A 26,679-nucleotide genomic window follows, 5' to 3' on the forward strand; every position below is an offset into this window, starting at 1 on the left:
CACTGCATTTGCATGGTCAGAATGTCACAAGGCCTAGTATGATGGTTATGGATGTATTTTTCCTCTGTCCCCCCTGCCCTGTTTTCTGTCTGGGAAACACGTGTATAGGTGCCATAAATACATACCCGACAGTAGAAAACAGGTTGTGTGTTCACTGCGTACTGATATTTGTGAAGTAGTAGTAGTAGTTTTGGTTCAAGACTCTGCCCTTTGGTCTGAAATCGGCACCAAGGGTATGTCTATCCCCATCTGGATGACGGGCTCATCTGGTCCCACCCCTCTCAGGCCCTGCCGGTGCAGCACACCATGGAGACCATATGCTTTCTGACGAAGCTTGCATTCTCCAGCAACTATCCAAAGTCCTGCATGGCGCCATTGCAGAACGTGCTGTTTCTGGGCGCCCACCTCAACACGGTGGCATCTCTGGTGTTCCCCTGATAGGAGCGGGTGGCAGCTATGTTGGGGAAGGTGCATCGCCTAACTACGGCTCAATCCACAGCGGTGTCCAGCAGCGACTTGATGTCCTGCATTCACCCGATTCCATTTTGCAGGCTACAGACTAGTTTCTGTACACCAGGTGGCTCCAGATCACGGGCAAGTGGACCTACAGGATTGCCCTCAACCAAGATTTCAGACGAGCCATTCAGCGGTGGGGAGTTTGCAAGCACCTTACGCAGGGAGACCTGTTTCAGGTTCCCCCGTTCCAGGCTACGGTCACTACAGGTGCCTCGCTGGATGGATGCAGGGGGGCTCAACAGCAGACAGTCCCACACCAGAGGTGTCTGGCTTCTGTAGGAGAAGGCTCTGCGCAACAATGTTCTGGAGCTGTGGGCCACGTTTTGGGCCCCAAGTCTTTCCTACCTCTTCTGCGTGGGCGGGTAGTGAGGATCAACAGACAACACCACAACTGTGTTTTTACATCTGGAAGCAGGGCAGGACCCGCTCCCCCACTCTCTCCTTGAAGGTGCAGGCCCAGTGGACATCTTTCTCATCTGGCATCAAAAACACCATTGCTGACTCCCTCAGCATGGAGCTCTGATCCTGCCATGAATGGGAGCTCCAGCAGGCACCAACGTTGTCTCTTCAGCATGTGGGGCGGACCCCAGATCGACCTTTTTGCAACGGCAGCAAAGTGCCAGGCTTTCGCCAGCAGGTTTCCCTAGCTGCGGAGCCTGGGAGATGCGTTTTCGTTCACATGCAAGGGCCTTTTTCCTGTACATGTTCCCTTCAATCCATTTGCTGCTACGCGTGATCAACACAATTAAACGATGTCACAGCAAAATGACACTCATCGCCCTGAGGTTGGCCTCGCCAGATCTGGTACCCAGAACTGCTCTGCATGATGATGGCGCCGGCTGCCCCCTCTTCCCTACCTCTCCAGAGAAGGCGTAACAATACTGCACCATGACTCAACATCACTGAACCCAAGCTGGGTCGAAGAGATTCAGGCCCTTTCCTGCAAGTGTCCATACTTGTCCTTGCATGCTACGAGGGTGGTGCTTTGGACCCACCCCAGCTTTATGCCGAAGGTTCCTTCAGAATTCCTTCTCATCTAATCCTTGGTGCTTCCAGTCTTTGTTGAGAATCCTTCCTCGCCGCTGAAAGGTCGCTGCAACGTCTCAACTCTTTGTACATTTTGGACCTGTGAATCACGGGAAAGCCCTGTTGAAGGCCTCCCTATCCAGGTGGCTCTCCTGCTGCATCATGCACTGTCATCGTCTGGCCAACCGACCTCTTCTGGCCGGCTGAGAGCCCATTCCTCCAGAGCCGTCGCAGCAATGACACGGTTTCTCTCTGGTGTTTCCCTGCTGGACATTTGCAAGGCTGCTACGTGGAGGTCTAGGCACACCTTCAAGAAATTCATTCTACTGCGTCAACAGGGATTCCAGGGAGGAGGTCAAGAGTCGGGCAGATGGTGCTACACAACCTGTTTGTTTGAGCTGAGTCTGTTCCAGCGGTAAGTGGTTGTATTTCTGTTGAGCCTTGCCAACTCCTGTGGTGATGTACTGCTGTGTAGTCGTATTCATGAGCATGTGAGTCCATGCCAGACCCATGCTGGACAAGGAACAAGTTACTTACCTGTAATTGTTGTTCTTCAGCATGGGTCTGGCCTGGATTCACATGCAAACCCTCCTTCCCCGCTGTGGCTCTTACTGGTTCTTATTGTCACTTTGTGTGCTTTCAAATCTGAAGATGGCCACCAGGGATGGGGCTTAGGGAGACATTAGTCATTGAATGGGTGCAGTATGACCCAGACTGCAGCAATTGGTTAATGGTAGAAAAGCAATTTTCAAGCTTTTAAAGCAAGACTGCTTTCTTTTTTACCGAGTATTCCTGGCCCTCCGACAGGGAATATTCATGAACCTGTGACTCCATGCCAGACCCATGCTGGAGAACTACAGTTACAGGTAAGTAACCTGTTCCATGCCATAAGAGATATGGAGGGAAGTAAAACACAGAGAACAGAGTTCCAAAAGTCAGAGCAAATGAGAACAAATGGGTGGGAAAAGGCTCCACTCATTCAGGATAGAAAGGTAAAGGTCCAGAATTCCAGCAAAAAGTGCTGGGAGTCTCACTAGGAGAGGGTATGAAGTATACAAAATGTGAAATCTCCCTAATTCAAGTTTACTTGATGTCTCCTCCTGGTAAGGATGGCAGACTCAATGAAGCTGTTGACATTAGACAGGTCAAATGTATTGAGGCTCCTGGACATTATTCCATGTCTAACAGCAATTCAATAAAGAGACATGGCACAAATTGAATTTAATGGAATTGATTTAGCTAGTGTTCTTGCATGTCCCCTCAAAATTGGTATTCGAAGTAATGTTAGTGAAAGATGAACTTTGCCTTTTGGGGTATGCCAAACGGGAGGTGATAGAAAGATTTTGCAACCATTAAGGTCATTTAACTCACTCCCTATAGCAAATGCAAGATCATCGCCCCTTTTGCCTCTGTCTTGCTCCCAGATGAAGTCTAAGGGGAGTCGTTTTTAGGCAAGATTGTATGCCCTTTCGGTGCACTACAGCAACCCTGACCTCTTTGCAGGACTGAACAGGCCAGGACGTCGCTTCGGGTCCCCACCCATGCACCTTGGTGGGAGGCCGGCTGACTGGATTCATCATCGAGGGGGAGAAGATCTTCACTGACAGGTGAGTGCTGGATGCTCTCGTCGATGGACATACCCTGGAGTTTCTACACAAGTGTCAGCGGAACCCTCCGGTGGCCCGGCAGGAGCAGCACATCCCTCAACTACTGCAGGAGGTATGGGCCATGCTACGAAAAGGGCCGATAGAGCTAGTTCCAAGATGACTCCAGGTACTTCTTAGTCAAAAAGAAGACCCGGGGCTGGATGCCCATTCTAGACCTGCGGCGTCTCAAGTACCTGCAGCGTCTCAACGAGTACCTAGAGTCCCAAAAATTCAGGATGGTCATGTTGCGTCTTGTGCTCGGCCAACTGAGAAGGGAGATTTCTTGATGTCGCTGGACCTGGGGGGACACCTAATTCCATGGCCCTATTCACAGGAAGCACCGAAAGTTCTTGCGCTTTGTGGTACACGGAAGGCACTACCAGTTCAGGGCACTCCCAATCGGCTCCCAGAGTATTCATGAAGTGCCTGGCACCAGTGGTGGCCCATCTACGTCTACAAGGGATACACATGTACCCGTACTTTGACGACTGGCTCATCCGGGCCAATTCACAAGAAGTAGCTGTCGAATATAGGAAGACCACTGTGCAGCTGCTGACACATCTGGGATTCTCCATCATTTATGGAAAGTCCTGCTTGACAGCATCACAGAACGCACTGTTCCTAGGAGCCAGACTCAACAAGGTCACCTGCCTAGCGTTCTCCTCAGAGGAGAGGGTAGCAGGCTGTTGGGGAGAATTCTCCGAAATGTGCTAATGCCCTCTAACTTAGAGACCCCCAGCAACTTTGCTGGATTTTGAGGACTTGATTATTTTAACCCCGGCGAGAGTGTGCTTCTTATTTTAATGTGATTTTTTTTTACTCTGTTTCTTTTGGTTGTGGAGTCTGATGAACTCCATAGGCAGCATCTTTTACATTCTTACACAGCAACTTCAGTGCAGTGACACCGGGAAGTCTTTCAGATTTCCCAAAGGTTTATTCCTTCTCTGTGATAAACTGTTTCCCACAGCAGTAAAGTGAAATTTACTTTTACTTACATTTGTAAACTTTCTAGACCCAGCACACACTATCTTATAATAGGGTGCTGGAGGGTTACCTAGTATCCCCCTTGTCTAGCTTCTCATGTAACATTTTAATGTTACCCTTTCCTCGATGAATGGCTGGTGGCAGTGGTTTACTTTTTACTACCATTTTGGGATTTTACCGCAGGCTGTGTTCGCAGCCACGATAAAGCACCCAAGGGTGCCATTTTGTCAAAGTGGCCCGTTCTTCTTTTTTCGCCATTTCTTTTCAGAAAGGTCCTTCATGGAATTTACTCTCGCGCCTATCCGGGTTTGTTCTTTGTTCATTTTGCCTTTGGCAGGATTCACGATTGAAGCCCACCTCTGGCTCCAGTGTGTCTGGCGGGGGCAGGAAATGAAGGAGGTGCCCATAACACCCCGTGCTTAGTCTCCTAGGAGACCCAAATGCACTTTGTGGTGATTGGCCGGCTGACTGTCCGGCAAAGACAGCCACCCTGCTGGGTAACTGACAGCTTGAATGGGAGCAAGCTGCATAAAAGGTGAGGCTTTTTGGCTTGGAAGGCAGAGTCGACCACTGGATGAAGGAATCCGAAGAGAACTTGAAGACACCTGCTGCAACTCCTGGACCGTTGGTTTACCCAGTGAAGCCCTGCTGCTGCGCAGAAATTCCAAATTTGTATCGACAGAGAAGCCCCTGCAAGGACAACGTCTCCCTTTTGAGTTGGTGGGACAAATCAAATCCAAAGTAAGCCATCTTGACATCCTCTCGGAGCTAGTTGAAATTGCAGAGTTACTGCTGGAAACCGAATAGCCAAGTAGAGGAACACCAGATTGTGTGTGTTGCTTTTATGCTAGCCAAGTGCTCCAGGAAGATCCTCCGGTCTTCCAGGAAGGGGGAATGACTGAACCTCAGCCCCCTCAACAGTGTGTGGGACCCCAGATGTAAGGAACGTCCATCTCGACAGCCAGGAACCGCAGTGTTGCTATTTGCGGTAGTCGAGGAGCTCTAACACTGAAGTGCCACTTGATTGAAGATTGCCGGTTGTGAGCGGTGACCGTCCCATTGCAGCGCAGGAGTCTCCAGAGTCCCAGGAACAGTGAGATCTGCAGAGCTGCACAGGAGCAGAAGTCATCTGCGGCACTTTTATTCAATCTAAACGTACTGTAAAGTCTGAGAGAACTTGCCTCTTATTGTAGAGATGCTTGCACCTTCTACTACTCTCAAGTCTAACCGCTTGTGGCCCTACATTGATATTTCTTTTTCTTCAAAGACTTCTAAAACATTGTGCAATTACTTTTCTTACTTACCAGAAGTGCTTCAACTCATGTAGACTTTTGCCCATTGACGTTGGCTTAGCCTATTCCACTGAATGACTCTGCTTGGGGGATCCAAAAGTATTTGCCTGCTTATTTGTGATCTCTTGTTTGTTCTAATAACCTTTTTCCTTTGACCTATTCCTAAGAATATTCTGAATGCAACAATGATATATTAATGTCCCCAGCACCCTAACTATTGAATTCACCTGAGGGTGTAGGTTGTGTCTGTGGGCCATCCCAAAAGGGTACTTACTGATTTAGAAACGTGTGTGTTTTGAAATACATTTGTGTGTTGTGGAATATTTCACCCCTTCTGAAAAGGCTTATTCTATCTGACTAATAAATAAATTAATTGTTTATTCAAGAAACCTTGTGTGTAATTGTTTATTTGAATACTTGTCACTGTGAATCTCTAACTCCTCCACAGCTCACGTTGACCCCTCTTGAGATGAGCCTGGCTGCTCAACTCGCTACCAACCTGTGTAGTACAGACTTATACCCAAGGTTGGGTTCCCATTGCCAGGATGTCCGGGTTGTTGTAGTGCAGCCAAAGGGTACTGCGTACATTATTGCCTAACACGGCCATGCTGGGAAAGTGCATCAGCTGATGTCACTGAAAACCGCCACGGAGCAGACCATCAAATCGCTGCTCAGCATGATGTAGTCTTGCATCTACCTTATTTGGCTCTGCAGGTTACGGATGAAACCTCTTCAGCAGTTTGTGGACCTTTGCTGGATACAAGTGTCTAGAAGCTTTGCAGACAAGATTCCCCCCCCCCCCCTCGACGAGGAGTTCCAGCAGGCGATATGGTGGTGGGGCATCCACTCCAACATCGCCTGGAGAACAGGGTTTCAAAACCCACTATACCAGGAGACTGTTGCCACAGACGCTTCCCTGGAGGGCTGGGGGCCCACACCGGACGTCTGCACGTATGAGAATGATCTCCACATCAATATCCTGGAGCTCCGGGCAGTGTTCTCGGCCCTCAAGTCATTCCTTCTGTTCCTGACGGGCAAGGTGGTGAGGATCTTCAAGGACAACACTACCACAATGTTCTATATCAGGAAGCAGGGGCGGCACTCGATCCCCAGTGCTCCCTAAAGAGGCACAGAACTTGTGGCACCGGGCTGTAGGGAGTTGCTCTCCTCCAAGAGTGGGAACTTGGGCAGGACCAGGTGGACTGCATATTAATCTTGTGGGGCAGGCCCCAGATTGATCTGTTTGCGACAGCGGATAACTCCAAATGCCAAAAGTTTGCCAGCAGATTCCACTAACCAGGGAGCATGGGGGAGGTGTTCTCCTTCATGTGGGAAGGCCCATTTCTGTACGCTTTCCCACTGTTGCCTCTCCTCCGAGAGTCATCAATCAACTCAAGCAGTGCAGATGCAGGAGGATACTCCTCGCCCTGGCGTGGCCGATGCAGATTGGTACCTGGACCTTCTCAGCCCGTCGGTGACTCCTCCGGTCAAGTTGCCAGTGGTCGCAGATTGCTGAACCTCAGGGCTTGGCTCCTGCGTCCCTAGAGTTTAGAAGATACGATTTTCCAATGGACTGCAAGGAGGTCCTTGCCAAGGCCAAAGTGTTGTTGACTCTTAAATGATACGGTCACAAGTGGAAGCATTTTGCTACGTGATGCCGGTCACAGAAGACCATCCCTGAGGGTCACTCCCTCGCATATTCTTCCATACCTGTTGTCCTTGGCCAAGATGGGACTGCCACATGCCTCTATCAAGGTGCATCTGGTGGCTATCTCCTGATACACCAGGTCTCCAGGAAGATTTTCTCTTTGGTCTCACTATCTCATCAAAGAGTTCCTCAATCGACTGTTTCGATCTTTCCCACCGGTGAAGGCTCAACGTGGTGCTGACAATGCTCATTAGGGTGCGGGGGAGGGTGCGCCCTTGAGCCTTTGCATCAGGCCCCTCTTGTGGAAAACTGCTTTCCTTGTGGCCGTCCTCTGCCAGGAGGGTGGGTGAGATCCAGGCCCTATCCTGCAGCCATACCTGACTTTCCACGAATCAAGGGTTGTGCTGCAGACATACACCCTCATGCCGAAAGTTCCCTCCGCATTCCACCTCAACGAGCCTTTGGTATTACTTGTGTTTTTTCCAAAGCCTTAGTCACTGGCTGAAAGGGCCTTGCACTCGCTGCACATGGCTCGTTCTCCAAAGTTCTACGTGGCACGCACAAAGGTTTCGGAAGACCTCTCAGCTGTTCGTGAACTTTTGTCTTGTGAACCATCGGAAGGCCTTGTCCAAGGCTTCCATCTGAAGGTGGCTCTCTGGCTGCACTTCACACTGTCATTGGTTGGCAAACCGACCACTGCCCGGCCGTCCGAGAGCCCACTCCACCACAGCGATCGCTGCGACAATGGCGTTCCTGTCTGGTGTGCCCCAGCTGGGCATCTGCCGGGCTGCTACGTGGAGGTCCACGCACACCTTCACAAAGTTCTACTGTGTCGACAGGGATTCCAGAGAGGAGTCCAGAGTCGCCCAAGCAGTGCTATGCAACCTGTTTGCTTGAGGGGAGTCTGTTCCAGAGGTAAGAGTAATTGCTTCTCTTGAGCCTTGCCACCGCCCGTGGTTGTGTAATGTTGTACTGCTATATATTCGTTATTCATGAGCATGTGAATCCATGCCAGAGCCATGCTGGAGAACAATAGTTACAGGTAACTTGTTCCATGTTTGGTTAAATCAGCATGGTTTGCTATGAGAATCAAGCCCCACTTACAGAGGTTTAAAGCAGGGGTGTATCCTAGCCCCTGCTTTGTTAATCCTCTTTAATGTAGATTTGGGGGGCTATTTGTCTAAGCTAGCCTAATTTCCTCCAAAATTATGCAAACTCCTAATTTTGTGGCTTTTATATGCAGATGGTCTGGTCCTTTTGGACCAGACGCCTATGTGCTTAGAGGCACCTAGCGATGCTAGAACAATATGCAATAGATAATTCTCTCAATCATCGTGAATAAATCAAATGTGAGGAGTCTGACATCAAAAATATCTCGATAAAAATCCCTCCGTCAAATGGTATTTGTATAAAGTGTGTGTGCATGTTTGTATGTTCCAGCATGCCTGTGGCGGGAGGTTGAGCGGGAGTGTTTTGGGAAGGGAGGCGGTGGGTGAGATCAAAGGGGGTGTACAAGTGGGGTAAAACATCCCGATTTCAATTAAATCCTGCCAGTACGGGAGAGTGTAGTGGTGGGCGGGGTGCATCTTATGGGAGGGGTATAACCCCCACAAAATCATAACTTTGAATTTGAAGGCTGCACCAAATCTGTTTTGCAGGGATCATCACATGCAGCCTAAATATCTCCTGAAACAGATGCATCTTGTGTAAGATGGCGAAACGGTACTAATTTGTGGCTTATGATTTACATATTTTGCTAGCCCTTTGATGCCTTGAAATGGTTTGATGCCTTGAAATGGCCATCTATTGAAATAATCACCCTGCTGTGTTCTACTTTAAGTATAATATGGTAAAAAGATCTCCCCTTACTGGTTTTGACGTTTCAAACACTACAACCAGCTGAAAATCAAATGTCTTCCATGGGGTGGGGAGGGTAGGGGAGAGTGACTGAAAGGTTCCATTTGGGAGTAACATGAAGTCAGTAACTTCACAACATCCAGTGCTGTAGAACAAAGTAGCCATCTTAAGATACAAGAAACCTCCAAATTCTTCAATAAAAAAACATAAAGGCAATTACCCAAAGAATCTTAGCATAAGATGTCAAAATCTTTAGCATACTTACTGCATCAGCAATCTGTTGGTGTTCTCTTAATTGAAAGCACCCCGGACTATAAAGAAAGAATAATTTTAGTCTGATTGGTTTTCCTCTGAATTTGTGCACTTCCTTATGTATACATCTTTGCATTCATGCTCATTATCAGTAAGCAGCACCCAGCTTTTTTTATTGTGTTCTGTTGCCCACTATGTGACTTACTGGACGAGCTGAGCATCCATTTTGCCAACTATGTGGATGATGCCTAGCTCGTCATGGAACTAAGTGGGGACTGTGGTAAAGACTCCCAGGAGGTTTACTAGGCCTAGCGACTCTATGCTTCTTCATTGCCCACGTACCAAACGAGCTAAAGGCAGCAGTCGTTCATTCCTGGTGTAGGCAGCCTCGGCATTGAATAAGTTACCCAAAGAGCTGAGGCTGATCAGTGACCTGCACTGTTTCCGGAAACGTCTGAAGACACCTTTGTTAATGTGAGATGAACAACACAGACTCCTGCTCTTTTCCGTTTTTCACTCTTTTGTGCCCTGATTCCTGCAGGCTCCGGCGCTTTATAAGAAAATAAATAATACATCATTTGTATGAATCACCTTAGATATACGTTATTGGTTTCTTGGTGTATATAGAAGTGTGGCAAGGCTGTGATTTTAAACATTAATAATTTCAATAAGAATGGTTTACTTTGGGGAGAGGGATTTCTGGCAAACATTTATAGTTGCAAGCTATTAGCCATCCATAAAGTCACTTGGCAACTAAATTTTAGACATACACTGTGTTAGGGAAATTCTCTGTTAAGGCTAATTTCCCAAACCTAGTGAGTCCCCCAGCAGCTTTGCTGGATTTTTGGGGTTTATTTTTTTTCTCCTGCTAAGAGTGAGACTCTTTTTCTCCCACTCTTGGGCATGATTTGAGTATGTCCTCTGACTGTAACTGTGTTTTATGGGCTATGGGGTCCTTCACTCCATAGGGCTTCATGTGTTTTTGGTAAGTGTGTTGCACAGCACCCTCAGTGCAGTAACACAGGGGTGTCATAGTGACCCCCAAACATAGACTCCATACCCTGGGACTGACTACTGTCTCCCAGGGCATGTAAAGTCACCATTGGCTTTACTAGTCTCAAATTGTGAACAGAACTAGTACAAACCATCATATTGTGGAAGTACTGGTAGGGGTAATTCGATTACCCCTGGGTCTGTTTTCCAAGGGGCACTGTCCAGTCCCTCCTCGTCGGGTTTCTGGCTGGTGGCAGTGGATACCAGGCGAAATATTCCACCGGAATATTTCCTATGGGATTTTCCCATTCATTTTAAACGCACCACTTTTTGGTTCAATGTTGAAGATACCGCTGGGTTATTTATTTAATATTTATTCCCCGGTTGCGTCTTTTTGCCAGGACTCGGTTTTAAAATGGCGTTTGTGTTCACCTCTGTAACTCTAACCCAAGTTGAGCCCTTTGTTCCACTTTTTGGCGGGCTTCTCCACAGAAGCCCTCCAAATGGTGCCACTCTGTCTGGGGACAACAGGATGTGTGGGAGGGGGGGGATTAGGCACCCTGGACTGAGTTGCCTTGGCAACTCAAGTCGCACTCTTGTGTGATTGGCCCAGTGGTGAGCTGCCCGGATCACCACTTAGCATGTTTGAGTGACAGCTAGGCTGTTCAATGGGGGGTTTTCTGCATAAAAGCAGGGCTTTGGGGACTGGAACGTCAGAAGTCGCCACAGGACCTAAAGAATCTGAAGAGGGGAGAAGCTGAGCCATCTACAACGACGACACCACTGGTGGAGCCCTGCTGTACGAACTCACCACTTCTCCGACGACAGAGGAGATCTTCTTCCAGGAGTCTTCTTCCCTTTGAGCTGGTGGGACCAACCAGTTCCCCTTTTTCGCCTTCCTGGACCGTCTCGTGGTCGAATCGCCTGTGCCAAGCACCCCGGCAGCCGGATAGCCACGCTTCACCACTACCACGAATAAAAGGGTCGTACCTTTTAACCGGGAAACTCTGCGGCTGGTTTCTTCCCTGGCAGTGCAACGACCTCCAGCTTTCCTCCACGTTGAGATCATCTCTTCCCCTGGAAGAAGCCCCAACTTGCACCCGCTGCCAGGAACAACTGCCCCCGCTGGAGCTTAATCACCATTTCAGGTACTGTGTCCTGCCTGGTCTCCCTTACAACAGATTGTCCAAGGTGACCCGTAAATCCTTGACTCTCTATCCTGGGGAGACCTCGGACCTGCTAACTTTACCTTTCTGAACTGATCCAACCTCTCTTTGACTTTTCTGAAAACACTGAGTGCATTTCCACTTTGTGATCTTGGGCGCATTCCGCCTTGCTCTCCAAGAGTGGGCCTGGCCTATGAACATTTTACTATACAGTAGACCCTACCTTTCTTGACTTTCTGTGGTTTCTTAAAAGTGTTGGTACTGTGTTATTTTCCTATTCTGCCTTTTCTCTCCCTTTTAAAACAAATTATTGCAGTGCCATCTACGGTTACGCGCTCACCTCCGTTTTGCTAAATAAGTGATGTCTTAACCTTGACTTGTTTAATAATTAACTAAGGAGGTGTATATACTTATAGAGACTGTTTGAACTTGCTCGACATATTGGTGCCAGTGTATTTTTACAAGTGTGTTTTTAAATTTATATACTTTTATACCAAAGCTCTGGTCAGTGTTTGCTTGTGCTACTGTATTTTTAGCCTTCTTGTGTATACTCTATACACTGCCTAACTCTTCTTGAGAGAGGTCTGACTGCTCAGCCACAGCTACCAGGTAAATCTGGGTGGTTCAGACTGCTACCAATTGGGTTTACTGCTTACTCCTGTAGTCTTAAACTTTTTGCAGTGGTCCCTAAGGGAACTGCACAGGTTTCTGCCTAACACACTGCACACAATGTCTTACTTGCCAAGTGTCGATTCACTAGCCAGCAGCTATTGGCAAGTTCAATTTTTCACCTTAACTGATGTAATGCATCTGTCGAAACAAAGAAAGGAGGGATATTTTACATTCCTGGGTATTCTTTTTGGGTTCATTTTAAGTGGGACCATATTTTGAGATGTCCTATTTTGGGACTAACAAGGAGTTTGTGATCATGGAATCCAGACTGCTGATGCATGTCTGCTTAAATATTTGTTTTGTCGTTTTATATACATTTCGAAGGGATTGTGTTCTCCGACGTATTCCACATCTATGACAGGTAATCGCCACAGCTGTGCTGCTTCGGAAATTTTTTGGCGTCTGAGTCCTACGTCGATGACGTCTATACGCTGTCCCTCGAGGGCCTCCATCGAGCTCACGTCACCGGATGGACGCACGATGCTAGTAGCCTCAGTTCAGTTTTTTCTGCAAACATGTTTGCTTCGGAATCCCGGCGCGCCACGGTCCTTCTCCTGATTGAATCGGTTCTTCGAACTTGGTTGTTTGTGAAGTATCCTGTCTTCTAACCCGCGGTCGGGCTTCAAGAAGTGTCGGGACTGCGGTTCCAAGATGTCGCTGACGGACCCGCACAACATCTGCCTCTGGTGCCTCGGCGAGGACCACGCCGCCGATGACGGCAATGAATGCCAGTCTTTGACGTCGAAGGCCTTGCGGGAGCATAAAGTTGTTGACTGTAGGTAGGGTTTCAAACCCCGAAGTCGAAATCTGCTGGGCTTTCGACCGACTATTCGAGGGGTAACTCTCTGCGTCGGGGGTAAATCCAGGGGGGTCTCGGTCCCGGAGTGGTTCCTGCCATTACTCTGCCTCTTCCTCTTCTAGGCACTCTCGCAAGCGCTGTCACCGGTCCTCGTCTGAGGACTCCGCCAGACGGCGGGTAGCTTGTCCCAACAAGCATTAACCTCTGGCGGAATAGGACGCATTTTGCATGGGGATGATGGCGATTTTTGCATCGCAGGGCTCCGTTCTGTCTGCGCCTTCGAGAGAAGCCGGCAAGGAATGGGCTAGGGCCACCATTCGCACGCCTTTGGGCTTGGGCGGTCAGCACAATCATTGGGAGTCGAGGTCCTGATTGGACAAGGAAAACTGCTCTAGCCATGTCCGCTCCAGGTCCTGGTCCTCATTGCCCTCGAGACCGTTGGAGCCTGTGAGGCCTTCTAAGAAGGCATTGGCGCCATGTCCGTCGAGAGGCTCTCTTGAGGCTCTGCCTCCGAGGAAGTCATCGACGCTGAGGCCGTCGAAGGACACGCTCGGGGCTCCGGCCTTGAAGGGCCTCGCTCGACGCCGATTCCGTCGATGCCTTTTGAGGAGGCTTTATCGGAAGTGCCCCGGAGACCAGTGGAGACCCCGAGGAAGGCCCTCTGTAAATCGGTGAGGTCTGTTTTTGAACCTTTTTCTGTGCCCTCATCCAGGGATTTATTCCAGCCTTTGGATTATATCTCGGAGGTGGATGAAGGGTCAGATGTGGAAGGGTTTGTCCCTCCTGAGGTTCCTGACAAACTGTTGTCTGGTCATAGCCAGATGGAAGACCTGCGTCAATACTTGCATGACGCCAGTGGTCTGGACACCTTCCAGAGGTTGAATTTGGCAGGCCTGAGCCTGGTACACACGCCGAGTCTTCGTCACCCTTGACATGAGACGCCTGTACGGAGTACTTGAGGTGGTCTGCTCCACCTGTGGATTTTCTGCAGGATGTCCTGACAGATATTTTGGATCAAGGTCCACCTACTGACCCGGTGCTGCCATTTCTTATGGCCTTACAAAGCAGGGTGGCGGTGGCTTGGACTGCTCCGGAGAGTCTCGCGGCAGTGAATAAGTCATTGCCGAAAAAAAAACGTCCAGCCAGTGGCGACCCCGGCTACTTGTCTTTGCACCCCACTCGGGAGAGTTTGGTGATGCAGGCGGCTACGGCCCCATCGAAGGTCATCCTGCAGAAAATCCACTGGTTGAGCAGACCAGGACAACAAGCACTACGACGGTTGGGCGAAGAAATTACTTTCATCTGGGGGTATGGCTTTAAAGGCAGCCAACTCAGTTTGTGCCTTGGCTAGATTCACTCACACGTTGTGGAATTGCGTATCTTTGGCGGCTGAACATATTCCTGAATGGGAGGAACAGGATGGTTTCCTTGCCCTCGTTCAGGATGGCAAGGATGCCGCGTGTGAATCCGTTCAGTCGGGTCTGGACGTGGCAGACTGTGTCAGCCGGTCCATGGCGGCGAGCACCGTGATGCGCAGGTTTGCGTGGTTGCGGAAGTCTGGTTTGCTCCTGATGTACAGTCCCGGCTTCTCAACATGCCCTTTGATGGTGACCATCTTTTTGGCAGCAAGGCTGACGAGAGCTTTGACAGGTTGCAGACCTCCAAAGCTGCAGCAAAGTCATTCAGCGCTGCAGTTCGTCAACCTCCGCCTTTTCGTCCTAGGGGCCAACCATGGAGGGGAGGTTCCTTTCGATACTACTTGTCCTTTGGTAGATCGAGGGAAGCTGCCAGTCAAAGGGGCCAACGTAGGAGTACCAGAGGTGGAATACAGGGTATTCTAGGTGCCAAACCCGCTCGGGCAGTTGCCTCTTTGCCCTCAGGCACTGCCGCAGCCACTTCAGCTCAGTCACGAGGCCATGTCCCATGGTTCGCCGGTTGGGGGAAGTCTGACGCAGCATCTTGTAGAATGGTGTGCCATTCCTTCAGATGTGTGGGTGCTGGAGATCATAGCCCACGACTACTGCCTTCCTTTCCGGCAGAGTCCTCATGACAATCCACCAGGGAAGCTCTTTGAAGAGTTCAGATCCGCTCCTTAAGCAGGAAATCAAATCCCTGCTGGAGAAAGACGCCATAGAACTGGTGCCTGTAGCGGAGTGGAGCAAGGGATGGTATTCCCCATATTTTTTTGATCCCGAAAAAAGACTGGGGATCGAGATCCATCATGGACTTGGATGGTTTGAACAAGCTCCTCAGGAAGGACAAGTTCAAGATGGTTACTCTCTCTCAAGTCCTCCAGGCTCTTCAACTTCAGGACTGGTTGGTGTCTCTCGACCTCAAGGATGCTTACTTTCATGTGCCAATTCATCCCAAGCACAGGAAGTACCTGAGGTACGCGGTTGGCGACTCGCATTTTCAATTTCGGGTCCTGCCGTTCGGATCGACCTCCGCCCTGAGGGTCTTCACCAAGCCCATGGTGGTGGTGCCAGCATATCTCAGGAAAGGGGGGGGGGGAAATCGCGTCTACCCCTACCTGGATGATTGGTTGATCAGGGCACGCTCTCCCGAGCAAGTCCTGTATCATCTGTCAGTCACCTGCCACTCCCTTCACAGGCTGGCCTTCTCCCTCAACTTAAAGAAGTCCCACTTGACACCCAGTGGCTCCAGTACATCAGAGCAGTGCTCTACACATCTCTGGGGCAGTGTTCGCCTCCCCAGGTGAGGTCTTCATCACATTCTGCAGATGGTGGACAAGTTTCAACGTGCCCAGTGTCTCCCGGCGTTGGTTCTTGAGGTTGCTCTGCCTCATGGCATCCTGCATTCTACTGGTGCCAGAGGCCAGGTTGCAGATGAGATCTCTGCAATGGGCTCTCAAGTTGCAGTGGTCGCAGGCCTCCAGCAGGATGTCTGATCCCATTCAGGTGCCGCCCTCGGTCGCCCAGGATCTTCTGTGGTCTGATGAAGGGTCTCCATTTTGGCTACCCTGGCTGGAGGTAACGATCCTCACGGGATGGGGAGCTCATGCCAATGAGTTGATAGTCAGCGGTCATTGGTCTCCGGAGTCCAGACTCCATAGTAATCTGTCGGAGCTGAGGGCCATCAGGCTAGCTCTGAAGGCTTTTCTGCCGTCTGTGCGGGGGAGGAATGTCCTGATTCTGACAGACGGACAATTCAGTGGCCATGCACTACCTCAACAAAAAAGGGGGAGGTGCTGGGGTCTCTCCCACTGTGCAGAGAGGCGATGCAGCTCTGGTTCTGGGCCATCCAGCAGGAAATTTTGATCTCGGCAGTTCATTTGGCCAGAGACGAAAACGAGGCGGCGGATGCTCTGAGCAGGCAGAGCACGGTCTCTCACGAGTGGGAGCTGGCTCAGGAGGTTCTCTTGGAGATCTTCGCCCTTTGGGGGACCCCACAAGTGGAACTCTTCGCCACCAGTGTCAACCGGAAGTGCAAAAGATTCTGCTCGTGGGAATTTCCTCCAAGAGGAGCCTGGCGGGACACGTTCGTAGTGGAGTGGTCCTTCCCACTTCTGTACGCGTTTTCTCCAGTCCCCGTCATTCCGCAAGTGCTGCAGAGGTTACGGAGGTTCGGTTCCCGAATGATCCTCCTTGCTCAGGCATGGGCCAGGAGAGCGTGGTACCCAGACCTTCTCGACATGTCCACCACGCCGTCTTCCCTACCGAGACGATCTGCTCTGACGGGAGGGGGGAGTTGGGTTCTCCATCCAGAGGTCAAGTCTCTCAACCTTCATGCTTGGTTTCTGAAAGGTTGAGGTACAAGTATTGGGATCTCCCTGAATACGTGATGGAGGTGTTGCTTTCGGCCAGAAGGCCTGCAACAAAGTCCCTGTACCATTGCCATTGGAGAAAGTTCTGCGACTGGTGCAGGGTAAAGAATGTGAATCCTTTTTCTTGTGCCATTCCTGTGGTTCTGTCTTTTTTGCTTTCGTTAACCCACAAGGGCCTGCAAGTGGGTACCATTGAGGGTTACCTGGCGGCGCTGTCCATATTTAAGCGCTTGTCTGAGTGTTCCTATTTTAAGATTCCTTTGATTTCTCAGTTTCTGAAAGGGCTAACTAATGTGTTCCCACTGTCACCTTTCCAGGTGCCTGGTTGGGATTTGAACTTGGTTCTGAAATTCCTAATGGGAGCTCTGTTTGAGCCCTTACATTCTTGTCCTTTGAGACTGTCGACCTTTAAAACTGTATTTTTGGTTGCAGTTACTTCTGCTCGCAGAGTGAGTGAGTTGCAGGCAATATCCGCCAAGCCACCTTTCACGGTGTTCCATAAGGACAGGGTTGTCCTTAGCGTCCGTCCTTCTTTTCTTCCGAAGGTTGTGTCAGAATTTCATTTGAGCGTGAAGGTCATTCTTCCAGAGTTCTATCCTCCTCCGTATCCTTGTAAAGAGGAGGAGAGGCTCCATAGGTTGGATCCTAGGAGAGCTTGAAGTTTCTACATCTCACGCATGTCCCGGGTCAGAGTGGACGATCAGCTCTTTGTAGGATACGCTGGAAGGCGTTTGGGTCAAGCTGTTACTAAGGAGACCTTGTCCAGATGGATTATCTTGACAATCTCTGAATGTTACCGTCTGGCGGGTAAGGACCCTCCGATGAGTTTACGGGCCCATTCTACTACGGGTGTGGCTGCCTCTACTGCTCTGCAGAGGGGTGTTCCCATTCGTAACATTTGTGAAGCAGCCACATGGGCCTCTGTCCATACTTTTGTAAAACACTACTCCCTGGATTCTATTCATGGGCATGATTTGGCCTTTGGCAAGGCGGTCCTCTATTCTGCAATTTAATTGGGCATTCTAAAATTCTAAATTCTTTTCTCAACTCAATACGTTGGTACTGCTTTGGGAGTCTGTCACAGATGTGGAATACGTCGGAGGACACAATCCCTTCGAAGAACAAGTAACTTTCTTGCCTGGTAACGTTCTTTCGATCGGATGGTGCTCCGACGTATTCCCCATCGCACCCTCCCAGCCTGCCCCGCTACAGAATTGCTTATGTGATTGCGGCTTACTTTTCTGCAAGGCTTTCTGTAGTCCTACTGGCAGAAGATTGGTGCCACACGTTCTGGGAAAAAACTGAGGCTACAGGCGTCGTGCGTCCTACTTATAACATCCAGTGACGTCGGCTCGACGGAGGCCCTCGAGAGACAGCGTATCGACATAGGACTCGGACGCCGAAAAATGTTCCGAAGCAGTACAGCAGTGGTGATTACCTGTCATAGATGTGGAATATGTCGGAGGAACATCCCATCGAAAGAATGTTACCAGGTAAGAAACTAACTTGTTCTTCTCTGCTACCCTTGATAACAAAAAATGTAGTCTTTGTATTGAATTTGAGTATATATAAGTCTGTGAATTGCATCTTTATTTTTGAACCGTCTCCTGAGAAAGCAAATTGTGTAGGTGAGAGTAGTATAGGAGATGTTTTTACAACCAATTCATTTGTTAAAATTATGACATTGTAAGAGTAACCTTATAAAGTTTTATAAACTGACCAATTTGACTTGTTTGAATTGACATGATGTCCACAACAAAGGATGCAAAGCATTCCTTATTTTCTAGTTCTTTCGTGGTTTCAACTGATCCAATTAATCTTTTAGATATCGTGAGAATATTTCGGAGTTGATGGACACATGTTTTCCTGGCAAAAAGCTTGGTGAGTGAATATTTAAGGGGCGTTTTTTGCATGTGTTATTTTCCAATTGATCTTTTTGTATTGATCAGTTTGTTCACGTGGTCCATCTTTTGGTGTCCACAGATGAAATTGGCAAGTATATGGAGGCTGTGAATAAACTGGCATATGCTGAAAGACCTCCCTATCAGCACTTGCGGGATCTGCTCATGAAAGGACTCAAAGCAAAGGGGAGCAAAGACGATGGGAGACTGAACTTCACTTCAGTAACAAATGGTGTTTCCCCGCGAAAAAATGAACCAAAGGTTTGTTCCTTAGCTCGTCATATTTCTGTACTTGATTAAATTGGTATTAGCTGTTCTGCAGCGATGTTCAAGCTGTAGTCAACCCGTTTTGCTATGCAGATATGCATAGAAAGATATGTTAGTCCATTTTTAAAATGGCAATAATCCAAGTTGTGATAACATTTATTGAACTGAAAATATTTTGCTGTAAAGACAATCGGATTGTACCATCTCGACATAGTGTAATGTAATCCAGCATAAGGTGTTAAAACTTGTGTGTTCTATAAAGTTAAAATATGTAAGATGTGTGTGCTATCAAGTCAGTAAGCTTTGTTTAGTGCAGCGTTTCATATGTAGTGTAGAAAGGACTTGCCAGCTACATTTGAAAAGATGAGTTAAAATGTATTCGTGTAACCCTTTGTCAAGGTGGGAAAAGCCAGTCTGCTGGCTCAGCGTACGATTCACGGCAAGCAGTATATTGCTATTGAAGATGGCTTGCATGTTCCCTTCCTAGTCTAAAGAAGAATAAACATACCATACATTCAAATCTGATTCCAGTGCCTGTGTCCCATATTGAAGGGGGCTGTGACCACAGCAACTCCCGTTCTTACGATTGAAGGCTGCACTCTTTTGCATCCAATCCTGATAGTGTGTCGTAATACATGCTGAAACCTCCTAAAATGGCTGCTACAGCCTTGTTTACATGTTGCTAGGCAACATCTCGTCATCCACCTTTGCGTGCTCGGATAGCTGCCTCTGCCTATTACACTGAAGCAGCGTGACTGGAAGGCACAAGCCGGCCAGATACCTGTCTGGGCCTGTACGGGCCGTAACGGAGCCGAGGGGCCAGCGACGGTGTACACAGCATGGTAAGCAAACACTGCCCATTTTGAATCACCCATGTATTACTTTATTGTATCTGATCCTGACACAGGGCTCACGGACACTCTGTCATTAGCCTGCCCCTCAGCCGGGCATCCTGGATCGGCGAAGCGAGCATTCCTTTTCACCCCGACCACCCTTGCTCGGCCAATATGCAGCGTCATTACTATGCTCATCCAAAAGCCACAATAACTCTGACCAATCAGTTCTTTGACCATCTCTAAGCACACCACCTACAGACTACTGCTGGTCAACACCGTGTTAGACCTAGTACTTTAGCATTGTTTTATCGCCTGAACCAATTGCTTGTGACGTACACAACTCGTACTGTGCCAACTGCATTTCGCCTTATATGCTTGTAACTCTAGCATTGCTCCATAGCCCATGTTAGTAGAGAGTCTAGTTCTATGCCAATTGCATTGTGTTATACTTGCCTTGTACTGCGTTAATCGCACTTTGCCACACATCCCTGCAACTCGTACTCCATTCTCAGCCCTATGATACTACAGCCTAGCAATTAGACAGTGCCATACATGCTGGTAGTATTGTGCTAGCAGTGGTAGAAGGCACTATGTAGACCTTATCCTAGCAAGCCCTTTGCACTGAAATCTGTTCATACTACCAACCCTAGTACAACTCATAAGGTGCTCATACATGCGTATGTTACTCCCCTCTCTAGCTTACTTTCAAGTTTTCCTCAGGATTACATACCTGTCCAACTTGGCCATCATTAGAAGTAGCTACTCACTGCCACCCATCATGGATCTCAATTCCACTCCCAGATCAGAGTACGCTTGTATCCATGCCATTGAGCCTACTCCCCTCGGACCACATACCACCCTCAGGTTTCCTACCATCTTGCCTTCAAGCAGCACCAAAAGCCATGCTAATCGCACCACTGAGCTTGCCTGCATCTGATCACATACCTCTCTCAGGATTTCTACAGTCTTGTCTACAAATAAAACATGAATCCTTGCTAACCTCTTTACCACCGATAAACAACCCTACTCGCACCACACCAATGCAAGGATATAATCTATCCATCACAACACCTAGAATCAACCTACCGTGCCCAATGAAAAACAGAAATCACAGACTAGGCTCTAGATCCCCGCCAGTGCATTCCCCACCCAATCAGAAACACACCTCCAAAGTAGTTAATTCCTCAAAGAAGCCAGCTAATAATGTGCCCTTACCTAAAAAGCATCACGCACTCCAAATGTAAGCTGGACAACACCCCCTCCCCGATCAGAGGTGCTGTCATTAATGCCAGATCATTGCCAGCCCATGCTCTAGACATTGCAGACTACATAACTTCACACAAGCTTGACTTTTTAGCAATCACAGAGACTTGGCTTCATGCTGCATCAGGACCCTCACTCTCTCTTGCTTTCCCGGACGAATACTCCATCATCCGTCATGATAGAGAATCCAACCGATCTAAAGGCGGGGGGTATCGCCTTCATATCAAAAACATCACTAGGCCTAAGAATCATTGCCAACCAAACTGTCTTCCGCTGAACTATTATTCATCAAGCTACCGCCTCAGCATCTCTCGCGATCCATCTCATTTATAGACACCCCCCCCCCCCCGGTCCCACATTCGAAGAAGATATTTCTCTCCTCCTATCGACCAATGTCAAGACAGGCTCACAACTTATCCTTACGTGGGGGGATCTGAACCCCAAACATCCCAAGGCACTCGCTAAAACTATCTCAGAACTTGGATTCATACACCGCATAACCGAACCAACACATAACAAAAGCAGAACCCTAGACTGGTTCACCGACCTCAATTGCCACATAAATATCTTCTCCAACACACTGTGTGTATGGTGAGACCACCTATCTCTTTCACCATAAAGGAAAGTAATCAGCTTAACCAGCAAACCTTGCTCTGCCTGTGAGCACCAGGAACAAACGCAATTTAACAGTTGAGAAACTACTGCCCCTACTAGAGCCAATTATCAATTCCTCAACTACACTCACACCACGGCCATAGTTGACCTTTACAACTGCACATTACTCAATGCTATTAATACTATAGCACCATTAAAATTGCACAAATTCACACCTTGTGCGCATCTGAACTCATGGTTCACCCCGCACCTCACATTCCTAGTGTTAGGGAAAATTCTCAAAAATGTGCTAATTCCCTTCTACTTTAGGGACCCCCCAGCACTTTTGCTGGACTTCAGGACTTTTAATTTCTAATGTGGAGAGAGTGAGCCCTTTTTCTCACCCTCATATATTTTTAATTGTGATTTATACTCTCTTTTTAAAAGTCTGACAAACTCCATAGGCATCATCTTTTACATTGTGACACACAGCACCTTCAGTGCAGTGGCACTGAGAAGTCTCTTAGGTTTCCCAAAGGTTTAAATAACTACTCTTGGAAACAGTAGTTTCACCAAGAGAAGGTAAGTGAAATTGACTTTACTAACATTTTGTAACTTTCTAGATCCAGCACGCGCTATTTTACCATAGACTGCTGGAGGGGTTACTTAGAATCCCCATTGTCTAGATTCTCATGTAACATTTTTGTGTTACCCTTTCTACAATTAATGGCTGGTGGCAGTGGTTTACTTTTTACTACCATTGGGGTTTTTTACCGCGGACTGCGTTCGCAGCTGCAGTAAGGCACCCATTGGTGCCCATTCCGTCAAAATGGCCCTGATCGTCTTTTTTTCACCATTTCTTACTGGAAAGGCCCTTCTTGCGATTTACTCTGCGCGGCAAACCAGGTTTGGTCCCTTTGTTAGTTTTGACTTTGGCAGGATTCACGAGTGAAGTCCGCCTCTGGCTCCAGTATATCTGGCAGGGGCAGGAAGTGATGGGGTGCCCAAAACTCTGTGCTTAATCCCTTTGATTACAGGAATGCACCCAAAGGTGATTGGCCGGCTGGCTGTACGGCAGGAACAGCCACCCTGCTGTGATTGACAGCCAGATTGGAATGAATAGGAGACACCTGCATGAAAGGTGAGGCTTTTTGGCTTGGAAGGCAGAGTCAACCACTGGACGAAGGAATCCGAAAAAGAACTTTGAAGAGATGCCTGCTGCAACTCCTGGACCGTTGGTTGGCCCGGTAAACTCCTGCTGCTGTGCTGAAGCTCTGAAGTAGCCACGACTAGAGAAGCCCTGCAAGGACGACTTCTGCCTTTTTGAGTTGGTGGGACCAATCAACTCCAAAGTAAGCCTGTCTGGACATCCTGTCGAATCTGGCTGTATTTCCACTGCTGCTCCTGGAACCGAAGTGCCAGGGAGAGAGACACCAGAAGTTTCTTTTAAGTAGGACCCAAGCGCTAGGAAGGTCCTCTGGACTTCACTGATGCAGGACTGACCAAGCCTGAGCCACCTCAACAGAGTGCTGAACCCCAGAAGCAAGGAAAGTGTGAAGTGGTATCTGAGAACCGCAGTGTTGCTATTTGCTGTTTTACGCAAGGAGCTGAAACACTGAAGAACCACTGAATCAAATTTTGCCTGTTGCTGCCCTGACCTTCCCATTGCAGAGCAGGAGTCGCCAGAAGGCCCTCCCTCTTGTCCCCACAACTGAGGCTAAGGAACAAGATCTGTAGAGCTGTACAGGAACAGAATTTAGCTGAAACTATTTCTTCGAACCAAAGGTACTGTAATGTCTACGGGAACATTTGGACCACCAGATCAGTATTGCAGGGCCCTCTGGGTTCTTCCATAGCCGGGTCAGTGCTATTTTTTGCAGCTGTCAAAAAATGTGTACACAGGTGGGCTATCTGTCCAGTGAGCGGGTATCCCCACCCGACCCCCCCAGTTTCTCCCAACAGTATTCTTCCCGGGCCCCATGGGATCAATAGCCCTGTAATCCCTTTGATCTGCTGCAGCATCCCCCTCCAGTATGCCTCTGCTTTTGGGCAGGCCCATAGTAGGTGGAACAAAGTGCCTTGATCTGCACATCCCTCCAACATCCTGGTGGTATGTCTGGAGGTTCCGGGGTCATGTAGTATGTGAAGCAGATTCTACCCTATTCTTCTATGTCTATTGCTCACCCCAGGTCTCTTTCCCAGCTAAGCATATATTTTTCTTTTGCGTTTGGGTCTGTTTTGTCTAATAGGTGGTAAGTGTAGAGATTTTCCCCGCTGGATTGTTGATGTTATAGTTTGCTCTAGGGCTGTTGGGTCCCTCGCTCCCCTTTTCTTGACTGCTTTCTGTGATATCCAGTGTCGGAGCTGGGTGTAGCGAAACAGCTCCGTCTCTGTAACCATAAATTTGGCCTTGCATTCTACGAGTGTAAGGGGGTTGCCCCTCTCCAAGAAATCTGAGATCTTCTGCAATCCACCCTCCCTCCAGGCTGAGAAACTCTGGGGGTGAAGTCCTGGCGAGTTATTCCAGATTGGTGTGAGTGGGCCTAGGAAACCTCTACAACCCCATTTGTGGGCTGCTAACTTCCAATTTAGCACCATGTTTTTCTTTGCTGTAAGGGGGCCTGGATTTGATTGGGGTTTTGTGGTCAGAATGTGTGTGAGATCAGGCAGGTGGTGGGGGAAGCCATGCTTATGTCTGCTTCCAGTAGGGCTAGTCTGCACCCTGAGCCCAAATGAATGCTTGTGATAGTTCAGCTGCCCTCTTGTATCTGGACACATCGGGGACTCCCAGTCCCCTTAAGCTCTGCCCGCGGAGCATGATGATCTTCGCTTAGGTTTCTTCCCTCCCCATATGAACTGGAGTAGGTTTCTCTGCAGGGACTTTAATTTGTTTTCTGGGATGTCTTCCGGGAGTGCAGTGCATTGATAAATCAGTTGAGGCATTAGGTACATTTTTACTGCAGCGATTTTTCAGAGCAAGGAGATCTCTTGTTTTTTTTCCTTGAAAGATTGATAGCTAGCGCTGAGGACTTATCGTAGTTTACCGTAAATCCTGAGAGACTACGAAATGCCTCGATTTCTTTCGACAAGGGGCCCAGAGAAGAGTCTGGATGGGTTATTGTTAGCAGGACATCGTCTTAGTACATTGCAGCCTTATACTCCTGTCCCTGTATCGCGTGTCCCTTTTATCTTAAGGCTTTGTCTGAGTTTCTCCACAAATGGCTCCATAGATGAGGCGAATACATGGGGAGATAATGGCCAGCCCCGTCTTGTTCCTCTCGTGATATTTATTTTCTCTGATACTGCTAGCCCACAGTTGCGTAGATGGGGTTTGATAGTTGGCCATCATCCAGGTTACAAAGGTGGGACTGAATCCTAAATCTGAGTGTGTTCCTGATGTACCCCCAGTCTACCAGATCAAAAGCCTTATGGGTGTCTAGTGAGATGACCAGCATTCTTTCCCTCATTTTGTCGGCACTTTCTATGAGATCTATCATGCGCCGGATATTATCATGCGTCCCCCTCCCTGGGATAAATCCCCTCTGGTCACGGGTTATTATTTCTGGGAGATACGGTATCAGTCTGGATGCCAGCACTTTCGAAAATATTTTCCCGTTGTTGTTCATTAACGTTATCGGTCTGTATATGAGGCAGTTCGTTCCGGGTCTTTCCCTGGTTTGTGGGTTGGTTTGTGGGTCAGAATTGGGCCAGAATTGTTAATGATTCGGCCATGGATCTTGTGCCGCTCCCCGTGTTCAGGAAGGAGTTAAACAGGGTGGCAAGGTGTGGGGCAATGTTGTTGTGAGTCTGTCAAGGATATTATGGCCGCCCCTATTTCTTACACTGCGATGGGCGCTTCTAGGGATTTGAGTTGGGGTCGCGTGGATGGGGCATCGGTAGATCTCGGGTATTGTCTGGGGATCGATTGGTATTGGGGGTTCCTGCCATTATTGCTCTGTGGTGGTTCTATTTTTTCTTTATCTGTGTATAATGTTTTGCTGTCACCTCCTATAAGCCTTACTATGTTCCTTTTATGTACCTTCTGTAACTTGCGGTTCGCTGTATTGCTTTTGCTATGGTAAAATTGTTTTGTGTATGCCAGTGATTTTGCTGATCAGTCCGCCCAGTGCATTTCTAAAGCTATTTTGGCATTTTTCAATTCCCGTTTGGATTTCCTGGCTCAGCAGTTTTTTAATTCTCTCTCTAGCGCTGTTACCTTCACCTCTAGATTAAATGTTTGGATTCTGGATACCCTACCCTACTCAGCGCTTGCCCCAATCAGCATTCCCTCTCACTACCGGCTTCATGGTGTCCCAGATTAGATCTATGGGTGTGTTCTCTGTGGTGTGTTCCATGAAGTAGTTAACTAGTGTTTCACCTGTTTCCCTTTTGATGGTTTCTTCTAGCAGCAGGGAATACTGTAGTTTCCAGTATCTTGGGGGCAGAGGGGGAATCGCTAATACGCAGACCTGCTGTGACCGGGGCATGGTACGATATCATTTTTGTGTGTATTTCCACCTTTTCCAGGCAAGGGAATAGTGTGTCTGTAACCAGAATCAAGTTGATGCTTGAGAACCCTTTATGTGCGTTTGAGTAATGGGAGTAGACCCTAGTGCCCATGTTGTCTAATCTCCATGCGTCCACTGTTTCGGTTTCCCTGAGGAGCTTGGCTAGGGCTAGCGCTCGGGTGAAATCGGTTCTAGATGGGACCATATTAAAGTCGCCCCCTATAAGGAGGAATCCTTCTGAGAATGACAGCAAGATCAAGCCCAGCTCTAAGCATTTGTCTGGGGTTGTGTTGAGACTGTATATGCCGGCAATAGTGATCGGTTTTTCAAGGAGTTACCCTTTCACTAGTAGATACGTGCCCCCTGGGTCTCTTTTCGCTGTGATTTTCGTTAGTGGGATTTTATCACTCAGTAATATTGCCAACCCCTCTCTTTTTCCCCCCTGACGTGGCAAAAAATTATTTTTTAAAACCTTTTGAATCGTATTAGTCTCTCGTCCGATAGCATCAAGTGGGTCTCCTGAAGGAATCCTATGTCTTTCTCCAGTTGGTTAAGTCTATGCTCCACTGATCTTCGTTTACCCGGGAAGTTTAAGCCCTGTACGTTCCATGTGCCCATTCAGACTTCAGCCTCGTTATCGGACCCCATGGCTTATCCTGTCCGACTTCATGTTGA

General features: G+C 48.4%; 1 protein-coding gene across 2 annotated transcripts in view; it reads left to right on the forward strand.

Annotated features, from left to right (window-relative positions):
- VRK1 (VRK serine/threonine kinase 1) overlaps window positions 1-26,679 on the forward strand; it is a 351,956-nt gene that overhangs the window by 221,249 nt on the left and 104,028 nt on the right. For both annotated transcript variants that reach the window (XM_069637723.1, XM_069637725.1), the window contains exons 10-11: window positions 18,461-18,516; window positions 18,619-18,797. In XM_069637723.1, the coding sequence (XP_069493824.1) occupies window positions 18,461-18,516; window positions 18,619-18,797 (235 nt within the window). The remainder of the gene's footprint in view (window positions 1-18,460; window positions 18,517-18,618; window positions 18,798-26,679) is intronic.

Source organism: Ambystoma mexicanum, chromosome 14 (genome assembly GCF_040938575.1).
Source record: "Ambystoma mexicanum isolate Mex_15411 chromosome 14, UKY_AmexF1_1, whole genome shotgun sequence".
Taxonomy (NCBI): Eukaryota; Metazoa; Chordata; class Amphibia; order Caudata; family Ambystomatidae; genus Ambystoma; species Ambystoma mexicanum.